This window comes from Psittacula echo, assembly GCF_963264785.1.
Source record: "Psittacula echo genome assembly, chromosome: 2".
In the NCBI taxonomy this organism is placed as follows: domain Eukaryota; kingdom Metazoa; phylum Chordata; class Aves; order Psittaciformes; family Psittacidae; genus Psittacula; species Psittacula echo.
In genome coordinates, this window is record NC_137737.1 from 42,988,351 (window position 1) to 43,009,490 (window position 21,140).

Sequence of the window (21,140 nt, forward strand, 5' to 3'; positions counted from 1 at the left end):
ACAATCAGAATGTCTTTTTGATAAGAGTAATTAAGATAATAATAATAATAATAAAAGTTGGTTGTTGGGTATGTCATTACTCTGGTGTAAGTAAAACTGGGTTTGTTGAGGTATGAAGGTAAAGGTCACTGTAAATTTCTCCCAGTTAGTAGAACTGAACCTTAAAGTATTTGATTTAATAGACTGGTTATGAATCTTCCCTGCCAGCTGTTACAGTTTTGTATCTACGTCGTCTACCTCTACAAAAGTGTGTTCCACAAAGGAAGACGAGAAAAAAGTGGGAAGAAGATATAGTGGAACTGTTAACTGAAAGTGCTGTCAAACACCCCAAATAATAAAAGCACCGTAGAAGGCCGTGGGTTTGGGTTTGTTTTGTTGTTGGTTTGTTTAAAGTTCTGGAGTCTTTCCGTAAGTTTCTGTTTGTAGCAGTAAAGTGACTTGCAAGATACTTTGTTTACGTGTCCCTTTAAACTGAGTGAAAGGACACTTGCTTCGTGTTACTTATTACTCTCTTTTTATTTTAATTGTGGACTCTGACCTTAGGAGCAATAAAGGTTATAGTCCCTTAAACTCAATCTGCAACTTGCTGTTTGTGAAGTAAATGGTGGTGCTGATTCATGGTAGATGAAGTGAAGGCTTCATTTTTTACTTAAATTGTACTGCTGTGACTCAGGCTGTAACAAACTGCAGCCTATTTTCTCACAGAAAAGCTAAGCTTGTAAAATACTTGTTAGTATTCTTGATTACAATTTAATTGTATTTCAAAATGCCTTCACTAGGTTCATTCCAGCCAACGAATGAAATGATGCTCAAGTTCTATAGCTTTTATAAGCAAGCAACCCAAGGACCCTGTAACATTCCACGACCTGGATTTTGGGATCCGATTGGGAGATATAAATGGTAACTTTTCATGAGTTATTGTTTTGTGGTGTTTCTTGGTGGGGGAGGTGTGTTTGGTGTTGTGGGGTTTTTTTTGGGGGGGGTTGTTTTGGGTTTCTATTAATGCTTAGAGTGGAGATATTTAGCAGAGTGGCGCTTGGAGAAAGCGTGTGGTGAGTTTATTTCTCTCTTAAAGAATGACCACAACCTTTGATGCTTGAATTAATATTCTGTCTTGTGTTACAACTTTCTTGCCCAGATGACTTCTAATTTCTCAGAGCTGCAGGTGAGAGCAGTCCCTTGGGTTCTGCAGGTGGGCAGGTTTTTCTTGGGCAGGCACCATCACGGTATTTCTGCAGTGTTTATCCCATGTTGTAGAATGAAATTGTAGGTGCTCTGCAGAATGAGTGATGTGGATGAGGCTGGAATTCTTCATTCTCAAGTTTTCATGTATCATGTGAACCTGAAATACGTGTGTGCTCATTGATGGCTAATAATACAGTTTCAGGCTCTTGGGGAGAGGTCTGGTTTGTGTGTCTTTCTGTGGTAGCTCAGTGGTAGGGCTTCCCACTGTATTTTCCTTGTGCTGAGAAGACTTTTGATGCACCAGATTGCTGAGATCTGTTTGAAAAGCCACCTGAATGCTTTGCTTATTATATTTTAGTAAAGACTTATCCTGAAGTACAAGTATCATTGCTGTCTTTATGGTCATGGTCATCTTGTCTTGGGATCTGTGAAATGATTCCTTTGACTTCCCTCACCCAACCATCCTCCTCACCCCTTCTTCTTGCCTTCCTTTCTCCCCAAGACAGGTTAAAGGGTCTATCTTTGCAGAGGACTAGGGCAGTAAGCTTCCTGGAAACTTTCTGGTTGTAGCTGAACCTTGAGCCACCAACCTTGGAGTTTTGCTCTGAGTGGGACAAATACTCTGGCAAGAGGGAGGGAGAATGACAAATCAAGAATCAAGTGCATGACTGAGTATGGAACTGTTTTATTCCAGTCTCTGTTCTGACATATTCCTTATGCGGTACAGATAAACCGGATTTGAGCTTTCTGTGTTGTAGAGTTGGAGAGCAGGAGATTTTTTAGGTCATAAGTAGCTACTGTGGTAACTGGGAATGATGGCTAAACTGTTCTAACTTGCTGGCAACCGTTTGCAAGTGCTGGCTGAAGTGTCTGTGCCTGCTCTTTTTCTGCAGCAGAGAGTCTTAAAAAAATCCGGCTGATCAAAATGGAAATGTGTGTGTCTCATATCTGGGCTTGTTAACAGCTTACAAGACAATAGTTAGTCAGCAAGGAGCTCTTCAGTCCCTAGGCTGTTCAGTTTGTTGCATCTCTGTTGATGTACCACTATGTGATTATCCTCGCAAATTATATATTTGGACTTAAAAAAGTAAATTGTTGTTGCATTTTACTTGTATCAGAGGAACTTTGGGCATTACATAACTGACCTACTTAAGGCCAGGCCTAAAAAAATCCAGTAGGCCCTGGAGATAGTGAAGGTGTGTGCGGCTTTCTTTCCTAGGGATGCTTGGAGTGCCTTGGGAGACATGTCCAAAGAAGAAGCCATGATAGCCTATGTTGAAGAAATGAAAAAGGTAAGTTTATTAATGAGAGGGAGGGATCTTCTAGAACAAATATTCCAGAAATAAATTAGGGAACATGAGCGGGTTCTTGCTGACTGCTACTGTCAAAGCTCCAAATGAGTTATTCCCTGTGTGAACCATTATGTTTCAGTACTATGCTGTCTGGCCCACAGGGAGAAGAAAATTAGGTAGTTCCTTCCAAAGCTGTAGAATTTTGGTTGTTTTCAGAGAAACAGGAGAGCTCTAGCTGATAGGAAGCTTAAATGACAGAGCTAAAGAAAGGTAAATCATGGTAAAGGGAGCAGTGGGGAAAACAGTGGAACTTAAAGTACAACAAAAGAAAAGCTGATTTCCTGCAAACTGTCTCAGCTCTCAGAGTTGAGAAAGAGGTAACTGATCCTTACCTTAGAAAGTTAAAAACAACCTTCCAGAAGGACTTCAGGAGCAAGAGCCTCACTGTCATGACTGGAGGCATGAGTATAATCAAATAGGTAATCTTTGATGATTTTTTTTTTTTTTTTAAATTATTATTTTTTCCAAGAAGAACTTGGCAACCTGAATTTTCTGTACTTGTCATGAAACTATTCCTTGTATATAATAGTTCTAATTATTATATACATGCATATATATTATTGCAACTGAGTAGTTTGGTCTGTCTTTTTTTGGAATAGATGTGTAATGCAAACAGTCATACTTATTAAGCAGGAATTGCAGCATTAGCTGAAGTAAACATTCAGAATTAAAGTAATTGTCTTTTATTAACTAACTCTTCACTGCAGTCTTTTCACTGAAGCTCTTCTAGGTGGCCTTTCCAGTTTAAAGATTGTTTACTGTCAATCCAGATGAAAGTATCATTGTAATGTGTTATTGTAATGAGGTTAGCATCAGGGAGAAAATGTAAGTTCTACTCTGAAGACGCTTTTCTCCTGGGCCACTATCTTGACATTGATCTCTTAACACGTCTAATGATTGATACAACTAAAACTTCTACTAGGCATGGAAATGGAGCCTGACTACTGTTCTTCTTCCTGTCTGCAATTTTGACAATTTAGTTCCTGCTGGTGTTAATGTAGTTGCTTTAAAATGAGAAATAAACAACTCCAGAAAACACAGAAAGCCAAATATTCATCTGCTCAAAAATCTCACTAAATTTTAATTGTTCTGTTTGAATGTGTACTTTGAGATTTAGTACTTTATTTTAAATCTCAGGCTTAAAATGTAGAGAATCTTATTTTTTTGGTGCAGGTCATTGCATTGATTTGGTCAGGACACTAAAACTTCAGTGAAACTGCAGTATTTGTTGTAAAAAAACCTTCTTGGAAGCCTCCTGTGAGGAAATGTACTCAGTTGACCCTAATAAAGCACAAATATTCTGCCTCTGAACAGATCACGTGTAGGGATTGGAGAGTAAATGGCTTCTTGCCTCACTCTGCTTTGAAACTGGGGAATCTGTTTACCCTGCTGTGGTGCTGTTTCAGCTCTCATGCTGGAAATACTAGCTTCAGCTTTTCCAACCCAATTGATTCTACTTGAAATGTCCATGGAAGTGCATTTCAAATGGATCCACTGGATTGTTTTATCAGCACATACTGCACTAATCCTTGTGGTGTTACTGTGGGCTTTCTGCTGTTGCTGCATAGGTATCAATGTTTAAGGGGGCAAAACCCTACTTGTATACTGATACTACAGGACTGTGTTTAAGGGTGTATAAGATTGTCATATTTCCCCCCTGCCCCTCAGGCATGTCCCTACCATTTGCACATCATAGTTGGGCTACACATGCTTCAGATGACCCTGTCACAAAATACTTTTTATTGTAAACTTGTTTATGGGGCTTTTTTGGTTAGTTTTTTCGCTTCATGTGATAGCCTTGAAAATGGCAGCTGTTGAGGAATGTGTCTAGGTGAGGTTTTGAGGTGCTGGTGGGAGATGACCAAACATGTCTTGGTCTCAGCTAAGTGCTCAGGTGCATTTTGTTTAAGGTTAATTTAACTTCCAAGAAGCATTTCTGAAATTTTATATTGAAATACTGTTTAATTGATTTACATTTCAGATATCTTGGTTTGTTGTATATTAGAAATGAGTGATACCTTGGCATAAAGAAGAGTTAAGGCTATATGGTGTTTTTAATTTAAAACAAGAGTCTTCATATATGAATTGTCTGACATCCAAAGAGAACAGTGATAAGGACATATAACTTATTTTGCACTTTCAAATTTTAAGATTGCATATGATGCCTAGTGGCTATATAAGTAAGCAACTGGTTTTGTTTGTGGAAATATTTGCTCTTTTTCTTGCTCACCTAAAAGGTAGCAATTACAAAACTCCAGTAGAAACTGTGTGGTAAGGCTCTAAAATTGCTCCAAGATTATATTGAAGTGTGTTTGGAATAGATGAAGAGCAGTTATTTGTGGGCATCATGAAGATAACATGGATGAAACAATTTACAGTGCAGACTGTAGAAGTAAATACATAGCAAATACAACTGTTATTCTAGAGTAGGCTTCTTGTTTCTCTCAATGTTATTAAAGTTAAAAAAATAAATAATTAAAATCACAGAACTGCCCTGGCTCTGGTTTGTATCCAGCTCAGTGTCTGAGCACAGAGCATTTCTCTCTGAAAAATAGGGAATGAATTATATACACTGAATAGATCAGAGAAGTGGCAATGAAACTGCAGATTGATAAGATTATTGTCTCTTGGTGTCCTGGATTGGTTTGCAAGTGCTGACTTGTTACCTGTTGACTGTTAGCCTGCCTGGCACTCCTGCTTTGTGAAGTAATGCTGCAGCTTTTGCTGCTTCTGCTTAGTGATACGCTTGGTGCTTTTGAGCAGCATGTTCTGTGGCAACTTGTATCTCCATCTGTTGCTTTCTTGGTGCTCTTCTGGAGGAGGGGGTGTACTGTAGTTGTTAATTTGCTTCTACAGAGTGTCTTCCTAGAGCTATTACCTCTTTAAAAATAATAATAAAAAAATAGAGAGTAAAGGAGGAACAAAGCTATCAGCAAAAAGCTTGGTTGAAAGGACCTTAAAATAGAATTGGACAATAATATCATAGAATCATAGAAAGGTTTGTGTTGGAAGGTATGCTTTTAAAATAATACTTATTAAATCTCTTCTGTTTAATCTACTTTAGATGTAAGATTTTGCATTCCTGTCAGATGATTGAAGGTATTGGTTTTGTAACTTAAAATAAAGGAATTTTGATTAAAGTAAGAGCTCCAAGTGACTTCAAGAGCAGAACTTGGTTCTAATTTGCTGCTCTTAGTTCTGGTTTGCTCTTCAGTCTTTGTACCATCCCAGTTTTGAGGTATTCTGTTGGCAAATGCATTATGCTCTGCCATCTTCTCTTCACCTAAGAAAGCTAATATAGCTAGTTCAGATTCATGTATGGTAGATTAATTCTATGTTGTTTTCCTGTAATTAAAAAAAAAAAAATAAAGAAAATCAGAATAATGTGGTGATTCAGTGAAATGTTGTACAATGACCAGCAGTTTCTAACATCAGTTGAAATGAATGAATCATGAAATGCTGTTTCATAAGATGCTTCATATTTTGGACTTGTGCAGATTCTTGAGAGTATGCCAATGACGGACAAAGTTGAAGAATTGCTACAAGTAATAGGCCCGTTCTATGAAATAGTAGAAGATAAAAAGAACAGAGGATCTGACCTAACCTCAGGTTCGAACAAATAACTACCTTTACACTACTAATAATCACAACTCCAGATTTTTGGGGGCTTGTTTTCTGGAAATGATTTTAAAGCTAAACTGTGCATCTTTCTGTTCATTCTCTTTACTGTATGGCAGTTCGAATGGAGAAAGTCTCTAAGTATTTGGAAGGTAGGAATAATAAATTATGTGTAAGTCCATCTCTTCCATTGTTTTGGTGCTGTAGTAACTTCCTGCTAACACCCATAACTTCTGGGCTTGCCACCTCGTTAGGCTGGATTTTGTTTTATTTCGCTTTTGTGGTACAAAACCCAGGTAGACCCAGGAAGCTGCATTTTTAAGTCCTTGTCTACAGACTCTTTAAGCTGCTGAAGGGAAGCCTCTTCCACCCCAAAAAGGAGAGTATTTAAAACAGCTCCCCCAGTCAAATCTAGTTTCTGCTTTTCTGTTAGTAAAGGAACAATTAATGTGTATTGCTACATCCTGATGTAGCTATGGAGTATCAGATCGCATGCAGAGTTGGTAATCCAGGTCTACCATCTGATCTAAAATTTAAAGAAATCCACAATTGAAGCCCATGGTTTTGTATGTATTTGAGAAACCATGATTAAAGAATACATGATGGGTTTGTGAAGTTAAGTATTCTGAGGCTGAAGTTCATGAAGTGGATATCTATTTAAACATTTTAAATCTCTGACAAGTGGCAAACCCAGTGGTGTCATAGCTGCATAAAAATCAGTGTGGTGATTTTTATGTAGCAATACCATTGTGAGAACTTTTTGATAATAGTTATTATGTGTCAGGTAATATGTTCATAAGGTTGTAATATAAGGCTTACAGTTGTTTAAATCTGGCTCAAAATTACAGTTAAAAGTTGAAATGCAACAGGGTAAAACTTGAAACGGTCTTTAAAAAGTGAATCATTGCACAAATTAATTGGTTTGAAGTGCTTAAGTAGTAGGAGTCAACTGGTTAAATTGCCTTTTGGATGTGGCGTGCACCCTACCTTAAAGGAGCAAAGTTTTGATTTTGATTTTTGTGTCAGGTCTCAGAGAAACAAATAGTTTTTCATTGGTTTTGGGGAAAGATAATGGTAGAAGTTTTTAGATGGCCATTTTGAAAGCTCTGTGACTGTTTTTCTCAACTAAAATTCTGTATGCTTCATATCTGGGATTTAATGAGCTTGCCTGACAGCTGGATTGACGGGCAAGATTGTAAGAATATCAGTAGATTCAAGTCAGTGATCTGTGTAATACAGATCAACTTGGGCTTGGTGTCTGTGGCACCGTGCCAAAAGCTACTTTTTAAAGTGACTTACTTAGGCAAACAGTGAATCACAGAAGTTAAACAATACCTGTATCAATAACGTACTGGTTTTTAAAGAGGCAGCTTAGCCATAAGGCAGTATAAGTAAAACAGAATAGCAAATCTCAGCTATTTCTTGTCCTGTCAGGGTTGCAATAAATCTGGTTATATATCATCATTCATACAGTTTAAAGCTGTAACATCTGATTAGGCCACAATGAATTAAGACAGAATTTTCACAAAGTCGATTGTATGTTATAACTTTACCATTGCAGTTAAGACTTTGAAACCCTTTCTTCAGGGCTCTGGCCACTTCTTCAAGTAAAAGTGAAGCTGGAAATAATTATTGTTGTTTACAGTACAAGTCTCAAACTAGTTCACAGAAGTAAGGAAGCATGAGTACCTTCAGTCTTCCAAATTCATGCTAAAGAATAGAACCAGTGTGCCCAAGTCTGTGTTGAGATGGTGTACGCACTGGCAACAACCCTGTTAAAAATTTGAGACATTGTTATGTTTGGGTTGCATTAGTTTCTCCAGTCTTGTTTGTTCCATTGTCTCGAAGCCCCTACTCTCTGTAGTTTCTGTTGTGGAAGGTGTTTTTTTGTCATGGGCAGGCAATTGGTATGTCCTGAAAACTGGGACCCTTCTCTTGTGTCTCTCACTTCATACTGTACTGCCCCCCCTTCTGGCCCATTCCAGTTTGAGTTCACCTTTCATTCTTCTTCTGCCAGATTTTAATCTGTATGAAGATCGTTAATTAAGAATTGCATACTATTTTCTCAAAATCAACAGTATTCTTTAATTAGTTGACAGGATTGTATGGAAGCTTAGTGTGCATCAGCTGTGACTGGTGTATTGTCTCTAGCAGGTTGGCCTCAACAGAAAAGTGTAGCCTTTCAGAATTGAATTTCTACCCCTTGTGGTTTCATTGAAAATGTCTAATACAAACCATTGAACTACTGTCTTCCTGGATCAATAGAGCTTGTGGCTTTCCTTGATAAAGAACACTTAAGCCTGACATGCCAGCATTAAAATGACTCGTAACATCTACTAGATAACTAGGACAAACTTGCCAGATCCATGGGTTACAAATATCCGGACTTGGGTGTGTTGGCAAAGAAAGGAAACTAGAGAATTCCCTCCAATAGGCTCAGCAAATCTGAGGGGTATTTCAAAATTGTGTATCCTTGGTAGTGTTTTGAGGGCTCACCCTGCAGCTATGTGAGAAGCTTAGGTTCTCTGGAAAATTCAATCAGTAGTCTCTTTCTGACAGGTATGAGGTACTGCTTTACAGAGAAAATTACTGAGAAATTATTTTCAGGTACATAAAATCCTAGAATATCAAAGAAGAAAGTGGGCTTTTAACTGTCATAGTGCTGCAGAAGAGAATAGGCAATACTTGCAGTTTTGCAGAAGGACCCTTTTGTTTGCAGCTGCTGAAAGATTTGGAGGGATGCTTTAAAAGTGCAGCCTTTTAACTTTTTGCATTTGCTAATAAATTCATAAAAATTCGCCTATCGAAGCCAATGCTGAAAAGACAAAGAAGCTTCAAAATGCCATTGCTCAGGGAATCTGAAATATTCAGAATGGACATTCAAGCTTTTTTGTTATGTTATACCTGAAGGAGCCAAAGGTGGGCTAGAATTGGCACCTTACTGATCTGATACTGGATGAAAAACATCAAGAGTTTCAGAGCCAGCTTGTCCTTCTGAATGTTTTGTGAATGTTTTTTTTCTTGCTGAATGTGAGTAAATCCAAGGCAGAACAAGAAAATCGCTCCCTGACAGGCCCACCCTGAGTTATCTCAACAACTAAGCAAAGTATCTGGAAATTGTTCACAAGTTCTTCAGTAGAATTTTCCTGTGTACTGCTTCTGCTTTGTGACAAGGCATTTAATCTGTTTTAAAATCCTGCTAAATAAAGATGTCCCTTTGCCTTTGTGTTGAGCAGTAGTATTCTTTGTAAGCCTTTGTGAGGATTATGTTGCTTCCAGTAATGATAAGTTATGCACTGCAGAGGCTGTGGAAAGTTTCGGTATTATAATAGTCTTAAACTTTGTCATCCTAATGAGTGCTTTTTCTCCTGAAAACTTTGCTCCCAACTGTCTTGCAGTTGCACACACAAGATGAAGCCCTGTTGGAGCAAGGTGACTCATTGCTGCATAGGCAGACTTTGGGCAGCGCTGATGGCAGTGTAGCGTGTTGCTGCTAGGAGCCCATAGAGGACACTGCTTAAGTAGCAGCTTGTGCGAATGGCAGAAGTTGGCCTGACTCACAGGCAGATACAGCTATTTAGCAACTTGCTCAGTGCCTTCCTGCATTGAATATGGGAGCTAGGTTTAAAAGAGAATACTCACTGAGGCTTGTGTGCTTTTAAAACAAACAAATACACGTAAACACTTGTGTTTCAAAGGCAGTAGTTAGTACAGGACGTAGGTCAGCTTGGAGGAGAGAATTGCACTTGGAAAAAAGGGACTCTGTTCTTTATTACTTTCCAGGCAGAAACACTTTCCTTACTCTTAAAATACAATATATTTTCTAACTGTACTTCTGTAGATTACATAGGATCAGTTTATCTTTTTAAATAGTTTTATTTTCTCAAAGGTCTTTTCCAGTTACTTTCAACATCTTTGCTTTGTAAAGGAGCAGTTGATGGCACACTTTTCCTGCTTGTTTGTGGGCCTTTTCTGTGAAACATCCTCTGTTTTGTAAACTGACTTTTACACTTCTATCCGACTTCAAAGATACTTGCTAAACTGATTTCCTTCATTTTCCTCCTTTCCTTATTAGGATTTTTAAGGAACTCAATGGCTGTGAATCTTCTTAATGCTTTGTAAGAAGGGGAAAAAGAGCTAAAATCCTTGCTAGTTTGAAATCATTGTGCTTCAGTAGGGTATGTTAAATGGGTGGCAGCACCACAGCAAGGAGGTGCATCAAGGCAGGGCAAGCATGAGGCAGGAGGAGACAATGGGTGGGAGAGGTTTTTAAAAGCCTGCCCTTTAAACTACTTCTCTTCTAGTTTCCAGTGATTATCTGTAATCTTGACTATAGCTGTTCACTTGTGTTCAGGGAGGCTACTGTGAAACTTACTATACAAAATCTTTTTGTTAATATCTCAGTAGTTTAATATCTTACCTTCAGAAGCATCTAGAACATTATCTGCAGCATTGGCTGCAGGATGGGATTATTATAGGATTAAGGGCTGGGCCAGCGACTGCCAAAGTCAGTGGAGAGTCTCAAGGAGATATGGATCAGTGTCTCAACAAGCTGTGCCTTGTCCTGTTGCAGTATGTACCTGCTTCAGGCTTTCCAGCTCAAATCTGAGCTTATTTTGTGACTTGACTTCAAACTGATGGTTTTATGTCAGTGCTGTCTAACAATGTTGGAAAATTAGGGCAGAGCATCAGCATAGCTCAACCCTGAGGATATCAACAGCTCTTCTGTCGTACAGAGTAGTAGAGAATGTATCACCACAGGGTGAGCAGCAGAGTATCCCAATGTGAAAATGTAAGATTAAAAATTGTGCTTTTTTTTCAAAGTGGTGTGAGCTAAGAGAAGCTTTCTTCCATGAAAAGCAAAGCAAAGCCTGTCTTTATTCTTTATTCTTTTTCATGCTGGGTTGAGTCAACAGTAACAGTTTTTGTGCATAATTGGTCTTTGGACCCGGATTTTCTTTTTTTCCTCCAGCTGGACAACAGTTCCCTGCAAAAGGGAGAATAAATTGTCAAAAGCTCTTCAGGTTTTGAGAATCTAGCAGTGTACCCACTTGCTATAAAATGTTGGTGTCTTATCTTTTAGAGGTCTCACTTGCGTCAGATCTTGTGATGAGAGAACTGAAATCCAGATTTCTTGCACCTCTGTTCTACAAAGGCAAGCTGCAAAGAAGCAGGAGACAGAGGTATGGGAGGCTGCAGAAGAACAGATGTAGGCAGTCATATCTTGATTGCTCTCAGAAAAGTGCCCAGTGGGCATGGGCTGGTGTTTCATGCATAACTTTGTTACAGCAAAACTAATTACTTTAATCATAGCCTCTAAGATGTATGGAAAAACCATCTGTGTTAAGCACACACACTGTTCAGTCATCTATGTTATTGATGAGACTGGGCATTTTAAACTGCTGTTCAGCTGGTAGGCTTGGAGTAGGTGGCATGAGAATATGATCTTTGTGTTATTTTCTGTTTGGTTTGGGTTTTTTTTTTCTCTTGTGCAGGGCAAAACAAGTTTTGATTCACGCTACAATATTATAGACCAGAGTTTCTGGACGATGAGTGACTCAGCAATATGGGGTTTTGTTGCTTTCAAGCATAATTCAATTTTCTTCGTAGGGTTCTAAGTTCACTGTATTCATGTTTGGTATTTTCTGAGACAAAACTCAAGAGTGTAATGCTCCTCTACTTGTCATGCAAAGTGTAAGTTCCATCTGCTGACTGTATCTCTTCCACATGCAAGAGAGCTTAGCAAGTCCTGCTCATTCTCCCAGAGCAAAGTAGGACCAGAGATGGGGACATCCTGAATCCTGGAATGATCTTGCTATTCTTGCAAGTTACTATACATATCAAAGCAGCAGCTATTCTTACTGTTTGTTCTCACTTGGGATTGTTGGTGAAGGTGCTGACAGGAAGTTGGCAGAGCCTGGATCCATTGGTCTTGCTGCACATGCACCATGTAACTGAGCTGCCTGTACTTGGTGGCCCTGCACTCTGGATGTCCAGTGGCCATCTCCAGTGGAGCTACCTGCCTGTTCTGGGAATGCCTGCAGGGCAGCTGCTGTTCTCCTGGGCTGCTTTGTCAGGAAATCCCAGGCAGAAGGCTCAGGAGTATCAGTGAGGAGGAAAATGCATCTGAGTCAACCCCAAAACTTGGTACCCCTATTTGACTTGGACATATACTGAAAATTCAAGGGAATGGGTACTGTTGGTATGGATGGAGATGTGAAACTCTGTACCTACTGAGAAGTGTAAAGGTCCAGGATGACCAGTAAACCTAAATACCATACTTGCAATTTAATATAAATGTCTGAGGAGCTGCTATTGTCTCTGTGTGTTCTTATCCACAAACTATTGTTTTGATGTTTATAAATGGTAAATAAAGACATGAATATTATTGATTAAATTGTTTTATGAAGCAGTGGCATGTCTTAGACTGTAACAGCTTGAGAAGGACATAACCAAAGAGAGGAATGATGGCAAAACAAGGCTGCAGTCTTTTGGAGTATAATAAAAGATAACCAAAAGGAGAAGAGGCTTCTTTTTCTGTTGTATTAAAGTTTAGGAAGACTAAACAACAAGAAAGGAAAACTGTATAGAGGAAGATCTGGCTGCCATAATCTATGTGCTTAGGGAATACATTTTTCAGGGATCTTAATGCTTTATGAGCTTAAAAGTGATAAAACAGTGGTAGTTAAAGTAAGGAATTTTATATTTTTCTGTCTTTTATTTTTAACAGAGCCTTCTAAAAGCTCTTTTTATTTGTGATGGCAGCTTGTTTCAGTAGTGTAGAACAGATGTTACAGAGCAGGCTGGGCCCCTGGAAATTTTATTTGTAGTGTGCTGTATTAAAAAGAATGGAAGGAAATGAGGGTATAGAAACTCTTGTTCTAGCTGAAGAACTCATTGCTCCCAGATGCTTGCATGTATCCCTCCTTTCTCACTGCAGTCACTCCATGCAGTGGACTTCTTGCAGGATTTTGGTACATCTATTTCAAAAGGGAGGTGGAGATTTGTAACCAAGTGTATTGGAAATGGCAGAACATGGTTGCATAAACTTGGAATTGAAGAGGGAGCCTACTTGGATCAATAACAAGCATGAAACATTGTGTTGTGATGGCAGGAAAAGAATCCCAGTCACCTGATTATCAAACCAATTCTGTACAGCATATAGGCCTCTGAGACTCGGCATAAGAATTTTGACAAAGCTTGAGTCTACTTATGGTATATTACAAAAGCACATAATTTTTAAGTGATGAAGGCATACACAGATAGTTAAGTGTTTTATGATCTGTTTTGCCTGCTTTTGTAGACTGTCTTGGCATCACTGGTACTTGAAGAGTGTAAGGCACTGTAGGACTTGTGTGAGGGTACTGTGTTGTGCTGAGCCAACCATCAGTACAGCTCCAGCAGTGCACGTTAATTTTGTATTAGAATTGTGTACCTCCAAAATCCAAAAATACAAGGCATTTGAGAAAAGCCTGCTAGGCCAGGTTTAGTTTGTAAAATGCCCCTCAAGCTGGGGCAGATCCACAGAGGTATTTAAGCTCCCAACTCCCATCTGGGTAGCAAAACTTGCCTTGAAATATGTGAAGAGTTAAAAATCAAATACATGTTTTTGAGAAGCTTGGCCCATTATACAGGTCACTGAGAAGAATGGTAGTGCTGCCTTTAAGGAAGTATATTTAGAATTACTCTAAGGAAATCTCTTAATAGAGCTGACACAAGAAAAGAAACACCTACTAAAAGCTTGTAAAGAGGCTGTGTGTCTGTTCTTCACATCCTTTCCATCTCACCATATTCTTTTGTTAAATCCTTCTTCCTTCTGTTTGCATGTTACTATTACACAGCTCTTACTGTATAGCATTAAAAAGCCCCCCAACAATTCAGGCTTTTATGGAATTTAACTCCTGGGATGACTATAGTGCAGTACAGCTTTGATGTAGAAACTTGTCACAAATCTCCCAGTTGAGTGTTGTAGGCAGTGAGATGAAAATAAGCTAAGATGAATCCTGTAGTATCTAAACCAGGGCAACAGAAAAAGCTAACATTTTGCCTGCATTGGATGTGGGTAAACAAAAAGAGTAAAGGGTGGGAGGATTAGCACAAAGTAAATAAGTTTTAAAAGCTTGCTTGAGTTACATCATGTATGTTACAAGAGACATTCCACAGGGAGTAGCATTAACCTGCAACAAGGACTGTAGACTTCACTACTAGTTGGCTCTGTTTAGTCTTTAACCCGTCACACCCAGTATTGGCCATCAGTGCTGGTTTGTTAGCAGATGCTGCTGTTTGTTAGAGGATGGAAGCAAGCTGTGTGTTTACCATGTAGTAAAAGCCCTGATGAGGACAGCAGTGTACAGGTTCTGAGGAAAAGTACACAATTAAGTGTGGTATTTTAAGCGGCCAAGAGTCTACAATGCTGTGTTCTTCAGTCTCTGCATCAAAGTGATGCCTCTTTATGGTCTTTAGGAGCACTGTTGCTGAGAATAGCTTTGTGGAAGAAATATGGTCCTGATGGATTTCAGTTCTTTGGGTGTCCCATGGCATGATAGTGTGTATCTGTCATTCCTGGAACTTTCTCAGTTCTCCCTCTTTGTTTAAATGTATGTGATGTATCACTTGGAAGTTTCCTCAAATGAATAAACCTCCTTACTGAAATTAAGCGGGGAGAGAACATGCTAAAATATTTAAAGACCTTTCCTACAAAAAAGAAAAAGTGTGAATCTTAAGAAAAAAGCTCATGGTATAGCTGGGACTTTTTACCGTATAGTTGGTAGGGTGAGGAGGTTTGCAGTTTAAATTCACCTTCTGTCACAGCTAAATGTTCCTCCTAGTCTTGTCTTTCCTGTTTACTCCCACGACTGGGTAGGACACAAAGGGTGATGGCTGCCTTAATGTGGCAAGGGAGCTATGTCTGCCCTTAAAAGCTCACCCTGTGAGGACTGAACTGCTACCCTATCCTCCTTACATTGCTGCTTCTCAGAAAAACATCTTGAGAACTGGGTTTCACAATAAATGAGACATTCTCATGAGAAATAAACTGGGAATATGTTGGTTTTTTTCTTTTGTGAAACAAATTTCCTTGCAAAATAGGAGTGTTCTTCAGTGAGGAGAAAATGTGTGGTTGCTTATATTCCTGCCTATCCAACAGACCATAGCTTTTGCAGTTCTTGTATTACAATAATCATATTTTAAATCTTCAGATAAAAGTTGGATTAAATCAATATAAAATTTTGATGCAGGGTGCCCACAGAACCCTTACCTTGCAGTAAAACTAAGGTGAACAGGGTATTCAACATATTATTCCTGTACAAGAAATTAAGGGGGGGGGGTTTTGCTTGTGGGTTTTTCTTAAAAAAACCACTATGGATAAGATTTGAAACTAGAGGAATGTGGGAATCTTCCTTGCAAGATTAAAGCAGAAACCCCTTAGCTCTAAATTGTCATGCAGCAAAGAAAGTGGCAGAGCTGGTTTGGCAACTGCAGTATAATTATTATTTTGCTGTTTAATGTTAAGCCTAAATATAAGAATTAATCTTTCAGGGTTCTGACAAGGAATGTAGAAATTATGCAAATGGAATGCTGTGGTGACAGTTGAAACAGTCAGAATTCAGCCTTGGAGTCAACATGTAAACTGTGTGTCTTGCAGAAACTGTCCCCTCTTTGTACTTTAATCACTCTGTCCTAACCTAGGAGGCTTAAATGATCATCAGGATGTACTTAAGCCTATCTTTTTTACCGGAGGTGGTAGAATTGTCCCTTAAATTGTTCATGTTTTTTAAGAATCTTTATCTTGCAGTTCTTTGTACAGTCAGAGTGAATTGTTTGTGATCCTCAGAGCAATCAAAGTGAAAACCAAGGATTTAGCAATTTGTCCATTTCAAGATTTGGGGCTTGTTTTAAATATTTATGTAATTTGACATGCAAACAAATGCTCAGTGTATTTCATCATCTTTATCACTGAAATCAGAGAATTTATTTCCATATGCACTTTGCTAGATAAAGATCTGTATAAATGTGAGACTTCTTCCCACCTTTTGTGTCTGCTTGTGCTGCAGGAGAAGATGCATGGGATATTGTATTTACCTCTTCAGAGTCCTGTGTGCTCACATAATTGAATACAGTGTTTCAAAATTTTCCTTTGAATTGAGAGCATTTTTGAAGCATTTCAGCCCAAAAGGGAACTTCTATAAAACCACTGACTTCTGGGTTTAAAAGAACATAGCCACATGGGTCGTAGACAAAACATTGCTGCAGCCATGCTATAAGTTTGGGTAATAATCTTGGTCTGAGACTGAGTAGTTAGAGTGTCTGTTTCCCGCCAGCAGGCTTCCTCAGTATCATTGACAATCTGTTCACCAGTGGTCAGGCACTCTGTGTTGGGCCATGAACGCAAAACATTAAATCAGTTAAGGAAGAGCTTACAGAAATGAAGCGGGCATTATTTGGTATATCTTCTAATATGGAAATACTTGTGTAGAACTGACTAATAGTCTGAGGGTGGGGAGGGTTGTATGTTTGTTTGTTTTAAAATACATCTTTTTTTCCCTCTTTAATTTTTCTTAGACCTTAGTAATGTCATGAATTCCACTCCGAATATAAAGGCTGTGAATGGAAAAGCTGAAAGTAGTGATAGTGGAGCAGAATCAGAAGAAGAAGGGCTTCGTGAAGAGGAAGAAAAGGAAATGCAGCTAAATGGAAAGGGTATGTTTTCTGCACTTAGACCATTGTTTCTTCTAAAGTTATGCGTTACCATCTAAGTGGCAGAAAATCCCAAAGGATCATGAATTCTTTACTTGTTCTGGAGAATTAGATGCAAACGCATGCAGATGCATGTGTGAAAAAATGGTAGTGTCTCAACCTGGATTAAAAGATTCAGAACTAGTACAGATCTGTGAGCTATGCCATACGATTTTTGACTCAGCTAAAAAGTCTTGTCAATAGGTTAGCTAAAAGTCTATACCCTGTACTTTTTGATGCCAGTGCTGTTTGTGAGAGCTGTGAATCAATACATGGACCGTAACAGTAGAATTGAAAATCACTTTTTTTTCTTCAGAAGAAATAGAACTTTCAGAGATTCATTTAAGGGGTTCATAAAGAGTTTTGGGGAAAACCAACATCAAGTAAAAACCAAATGAAATTACATATTTAGAATTCTATACAGGTTTTTACCTCCAAGGACATGAGGATTATTATTTAATTTATCAGAGAGACCTACTTGGGATTTGCTTTCATTTGTTTTAAATATCATCTGCTCTTTGTGCAAGTTAAACTTGATATTTACACTTTTTACAAGAACAGAACAATCCCTGCAAACGCGGATCTGTTTTGTTCTGCAGATACGTTGTACTTAGTCCATTAGAGTTAGCTACTTGAAGAAATATTTTGAGTATTGCGGGCATAGCGTTCTATTTGCAAGGTTTCCTTGTTCTTTTACAGACTATAAGAATGTGAAACCAGAATCGGCAGATGCTAAGGATTTCGAAGGTGTTGTTACTAATGGCAGTTACAAGGACAGCCTTATCGCAGATATGCAGAATGACATCCAAACCAAATCTGCCCTGAATGGCTTGAATCCAGAAGAAGAAATAAAGAAAACTGAGGCAAGCCTAGAAATAGTAAACAGCACCCACCAAGGTATTGTCCCTGGAAGACCGTGTTTTCATTTGCACAAATTTTTCATGGAAAAGAATTCTTTTCTTGAAAGCTTAATCCTGGGATTCAGAGACCAGCAGTGGTGCCTTTCAGTTGTAGAAACATGAAGAAAGAATACTTGAGAAAAAGAAACCAAGACCGTAAGGCTTTCTTTTAGGATCTCCTGCAGAAAGAGAGATGAATTCAGAGTCAGGGGCTCAGACCCACAGAAATACAATTGCTTTCTTTTGAAATCATTGTATTATCAATGCAAGTACCTGCCTTTGAAAGCTAATCTGTAGTAAAATGAGAAGCACTAATACCTTACTTGTCATTCTCAAAGGCTGAACATATTATACATGTCTGTCTGTTGAAACTGATGTCTTAAATAGAACATTTTAAAGCTAACTGATAATTTCAGACGAAAGTGCTTTATACTGACCTTAGGAAGGAGAGTAAATCGGCAAGGTAAAATTAAAATTATGAGCCTCTAAGGCAGAAGTGCCAGTGTGAGGTGTAGTTTTCCAATTAGTAAAACTTTTACATAATTCCTATGTTAATATAACCACTTTATTCAGAATCTAACTTTAACATGACAGTTGTAGATAAACGGGGCATGAGTTGAAGCTCACTTAGACATTTTAACTTACTGCGTTCCTCTTTGCCAGGCTCAGCTCACATTTACAAAGCATGTGTTAGTATGTCCTTTCTGTACAGGTGCAAGTGAAGAAAGTAATGAAGAGATCTCAGCAACTCAGCACTTAACCAGTGATTCAGACAGTGAAGTTTATTGTGACTCTATGGAGCAACTTGCACTAGAAGAGGTAGGGGCTTAGTATTCCTAGGTGTAGTTTTGAGAGTGGTGTGATAATGTTTAAATAGGTTCCTATCTATCAGGTGAACCTGGACATGCAGAGGTGAATGAAGTAACTCATACATACCTTTCTCCTGTTTGGACTATTGTTTTTTGCTCCTTTTGTCATCAGCCTTTTAGAAGTTGGTTACTACTGATCTAAAAGCCGTGCTATTTTTTCCTCAGAGAATTTATGTGAGGAGAAAATACAACAAACCAACAGTACAAAGAAACTAAAGGCTGTGTGCACAAATGAATTTAGGGTCTCATAATATATGCAGGGACCAGAACTCAGCTATCTCTGAGAAGCAGTGTCTTTGTAACAATGAGCTTTTTACGTGCTCTTTTTCTGGCCTGATGAATCCTGTATTTGTTTCTAAGGATAAATAAAGAGTAAGACTTAGCAGGTGGCCTGTAGGCCAGTGCCTGAAAGTGGCCTAGGTCTAGAGAAGTGGGAGATGACAACGATTTCTGGGTTCTCTTGTGCTCTCTTCAGCCATAATGTACATCTCCAACTTTCATATGAGAGGTGGGTACCAACTGTGCTGGCTTACTTTTGACTGAATTTGTGCTCCTGCTCATTGTATTAACTGCAGTCTTAGTTGACTTTACTAGCTTGGACCTTCTTCACAGGTCCAGTTTAAGCATGGACTTTGTAGTCAAACTGCTAGTTTCCTGATTCTGGGAATGAATATATGAGTGATGCATGGGTTTGGAAAGACCAGTAAGCACACTGATACTGCATCATTCTGTTGTCCGGCTGTTCCCTGAGGATCTAGAGAATTCCTTTCAGCAGATCAAAATTTTACCCAGTAGTGAAGCATGTTGGGAAAGCTGATTTGGTAGAAGTTCTGCAAGCTCTCTGATCTGGGTGATTTCCCAGTCATCCTATGTATTGTTCAAGCTTGCTTGAGATTCTTTAATTGAAGTGGGTGGATAATCTGTCAGAATTTCCCAACCTGCAAGAGAAAAGTTCTTGTTTTGAACAAAATAACAAATGTTCAGGTATATGTAAATAAATATACAAGTGGAATACAGATGGATTAATTCAAACTAGAAGAGGTTCATTTAAAGAATTAACTAGAGCTTTTTACTGGAAAAGCTGTAGTAAGCACTCTGACCTTCAGTTCTGATGATCCAGTTTTTATGAACTGCTGTCTGACAAACAAACCCGGACTGGCTGGAGATTTGGGCTGTGAAAAATGGAATGAAATATAATAAGGGGAAGTGTAGTGTTACATCTGGGTAGGAACAACCCCAGATTCCAGTACAGGTTGGGGAATAACCTATTGGAGAGCAGTGAAGGGGAAAGGGACCTGGGGGTCCTGGTTGACAGGAGGATGACCATGAGCCAGCAATGTGCCCTTGTGGCCAGGAAGGCCAATGGCATCCTGGGGTGTATTAGAAGGGGGGTGGTCAGTAGGTCAAGAGAGGTCCTCCTTCCTCTCTACTCTGCCCTGGTGAGACCGCATCTGGAATATTGTGTCCAGTTCTGGGCCCCTCAGTTCAAGAAGGGCAGGGACCTGCTGGAGAGAGTCCAGCGCAGGGCGACAAAGATGATTAAGGGAGTGGAGCATCTCCCTTATGAGGAAAGGCTGAGGGAGCTGGGTCTCTATAGTTTGGAGAAGAGGAGACTGCGGGGTGACCTTATTAGTGTATATAAATATATAAAGGGGGAGTGTCACGAGGATGGAGCCAGGCTCTTCTCAGTGGCAAACAATGATAGGACAAGGGGTAATGGGTACAAACTGGAACACAAGAGGTTCCACTTAAACTTGAGAAGAAACTTCTTCTCAGTGAGGGTGACGGAACACTGGAACAGGCTGCCCAGGGGGGTTGTGGAGTCTCCTTCTCTGGAGACATTCAAAACCCACCTGGACACATTCCTGTGTAACCTCATCTAGGTGTTCCTGCTCTGGCAGGGGGATTGGACTAGATGATCTTTTGAGGTCCCTTCCAATTCCTAATGTTCTGTGATTCTGTGAAACAGGACTTTGGCAGTAGTTTCCATTTATTTGCCCGTTCTTTCGGTTATTCTGGCTTTTTCATGGAGTTATTCTTCAGCTATCTGAGGATACCATTCTGCTTAAGCATATACTTCTGCAAGTGCTTGTGCTTGTGCTGAACAAAGGGTTGCTTGAGCCACCTTAAGGCAGTCCTGTTGCAGAACATGTAATCGTGACCTGATCAATGCATATTTTGTCCATTTTTAATATCTTCCTACAGTAGCACTGATTTTAAGAGAGACGTTGATGAATTCTGTGCCTTCCCTTTGTTTGGTGAGAAGCACAGGGTGCAGCCAAGCTGTTTTGAACATGTTGATGATAAGCAACGTGATCTCTCTGCCGTGAGTGTAAACACTCCTACTCAGGGCTCTTAATAGCACGTGACATTTGACCGTGTGGCTCAGGAATCCAAGCTGGGATGCCACTTCCCTGTCTAGGAAGCAAAGCCAATTTTAAAAGGGGAAACTGAGCATTTTTAGATCTTAATATTCAATTTCA

The 21,140-nt window shown here is 39.2% G+C and overlaps 1 protein-coding gene across 5 annotated transcripts in view; it reads left to right on the forward strand.

The window, feature by feature from the left end:
* The window catches only part of ACBD5 (acyl-CoA binding domain containing 5), a 32,053-nt gene that overhangs the window by 1,755 nt on the left and 9,158 nt on the right, over window positions 1-21,140 (forward strand). For 3 of the 5 annotated variants that reach the window (XM_080611605.1, XM_080611604.1, XM_080611608.1), the window contains exons 3-8: window positions 780-900; window positions 2,405-2,477; window positions 6,035-6,146; window positions 16,716-16,853; window positions 17,589-17,786; window positions 18,483-18,607. In XM_080611605.1, the coding sequence (XP_080467731.1) occupies window positions 780-900; window positions 2,405-2,477; window positions 6,035-6,146; window positions 16,716-16,853; window positions 17,589-17,786; window positions 18,483-18,607 (767 nt within the window). The remainder of the gene's footprint in view (window positions 1-779; window positions 901-2,404; window positions 2,478-6,034; window positions 6,147-16,715; window positions 16,854-17,588; window positions 17,787-18,482; window positions 18,608-21,140) is intronic. The other 2 variants (XM_080611607.1, XM_080611606.1) reach the window with 1 other exon arrangement.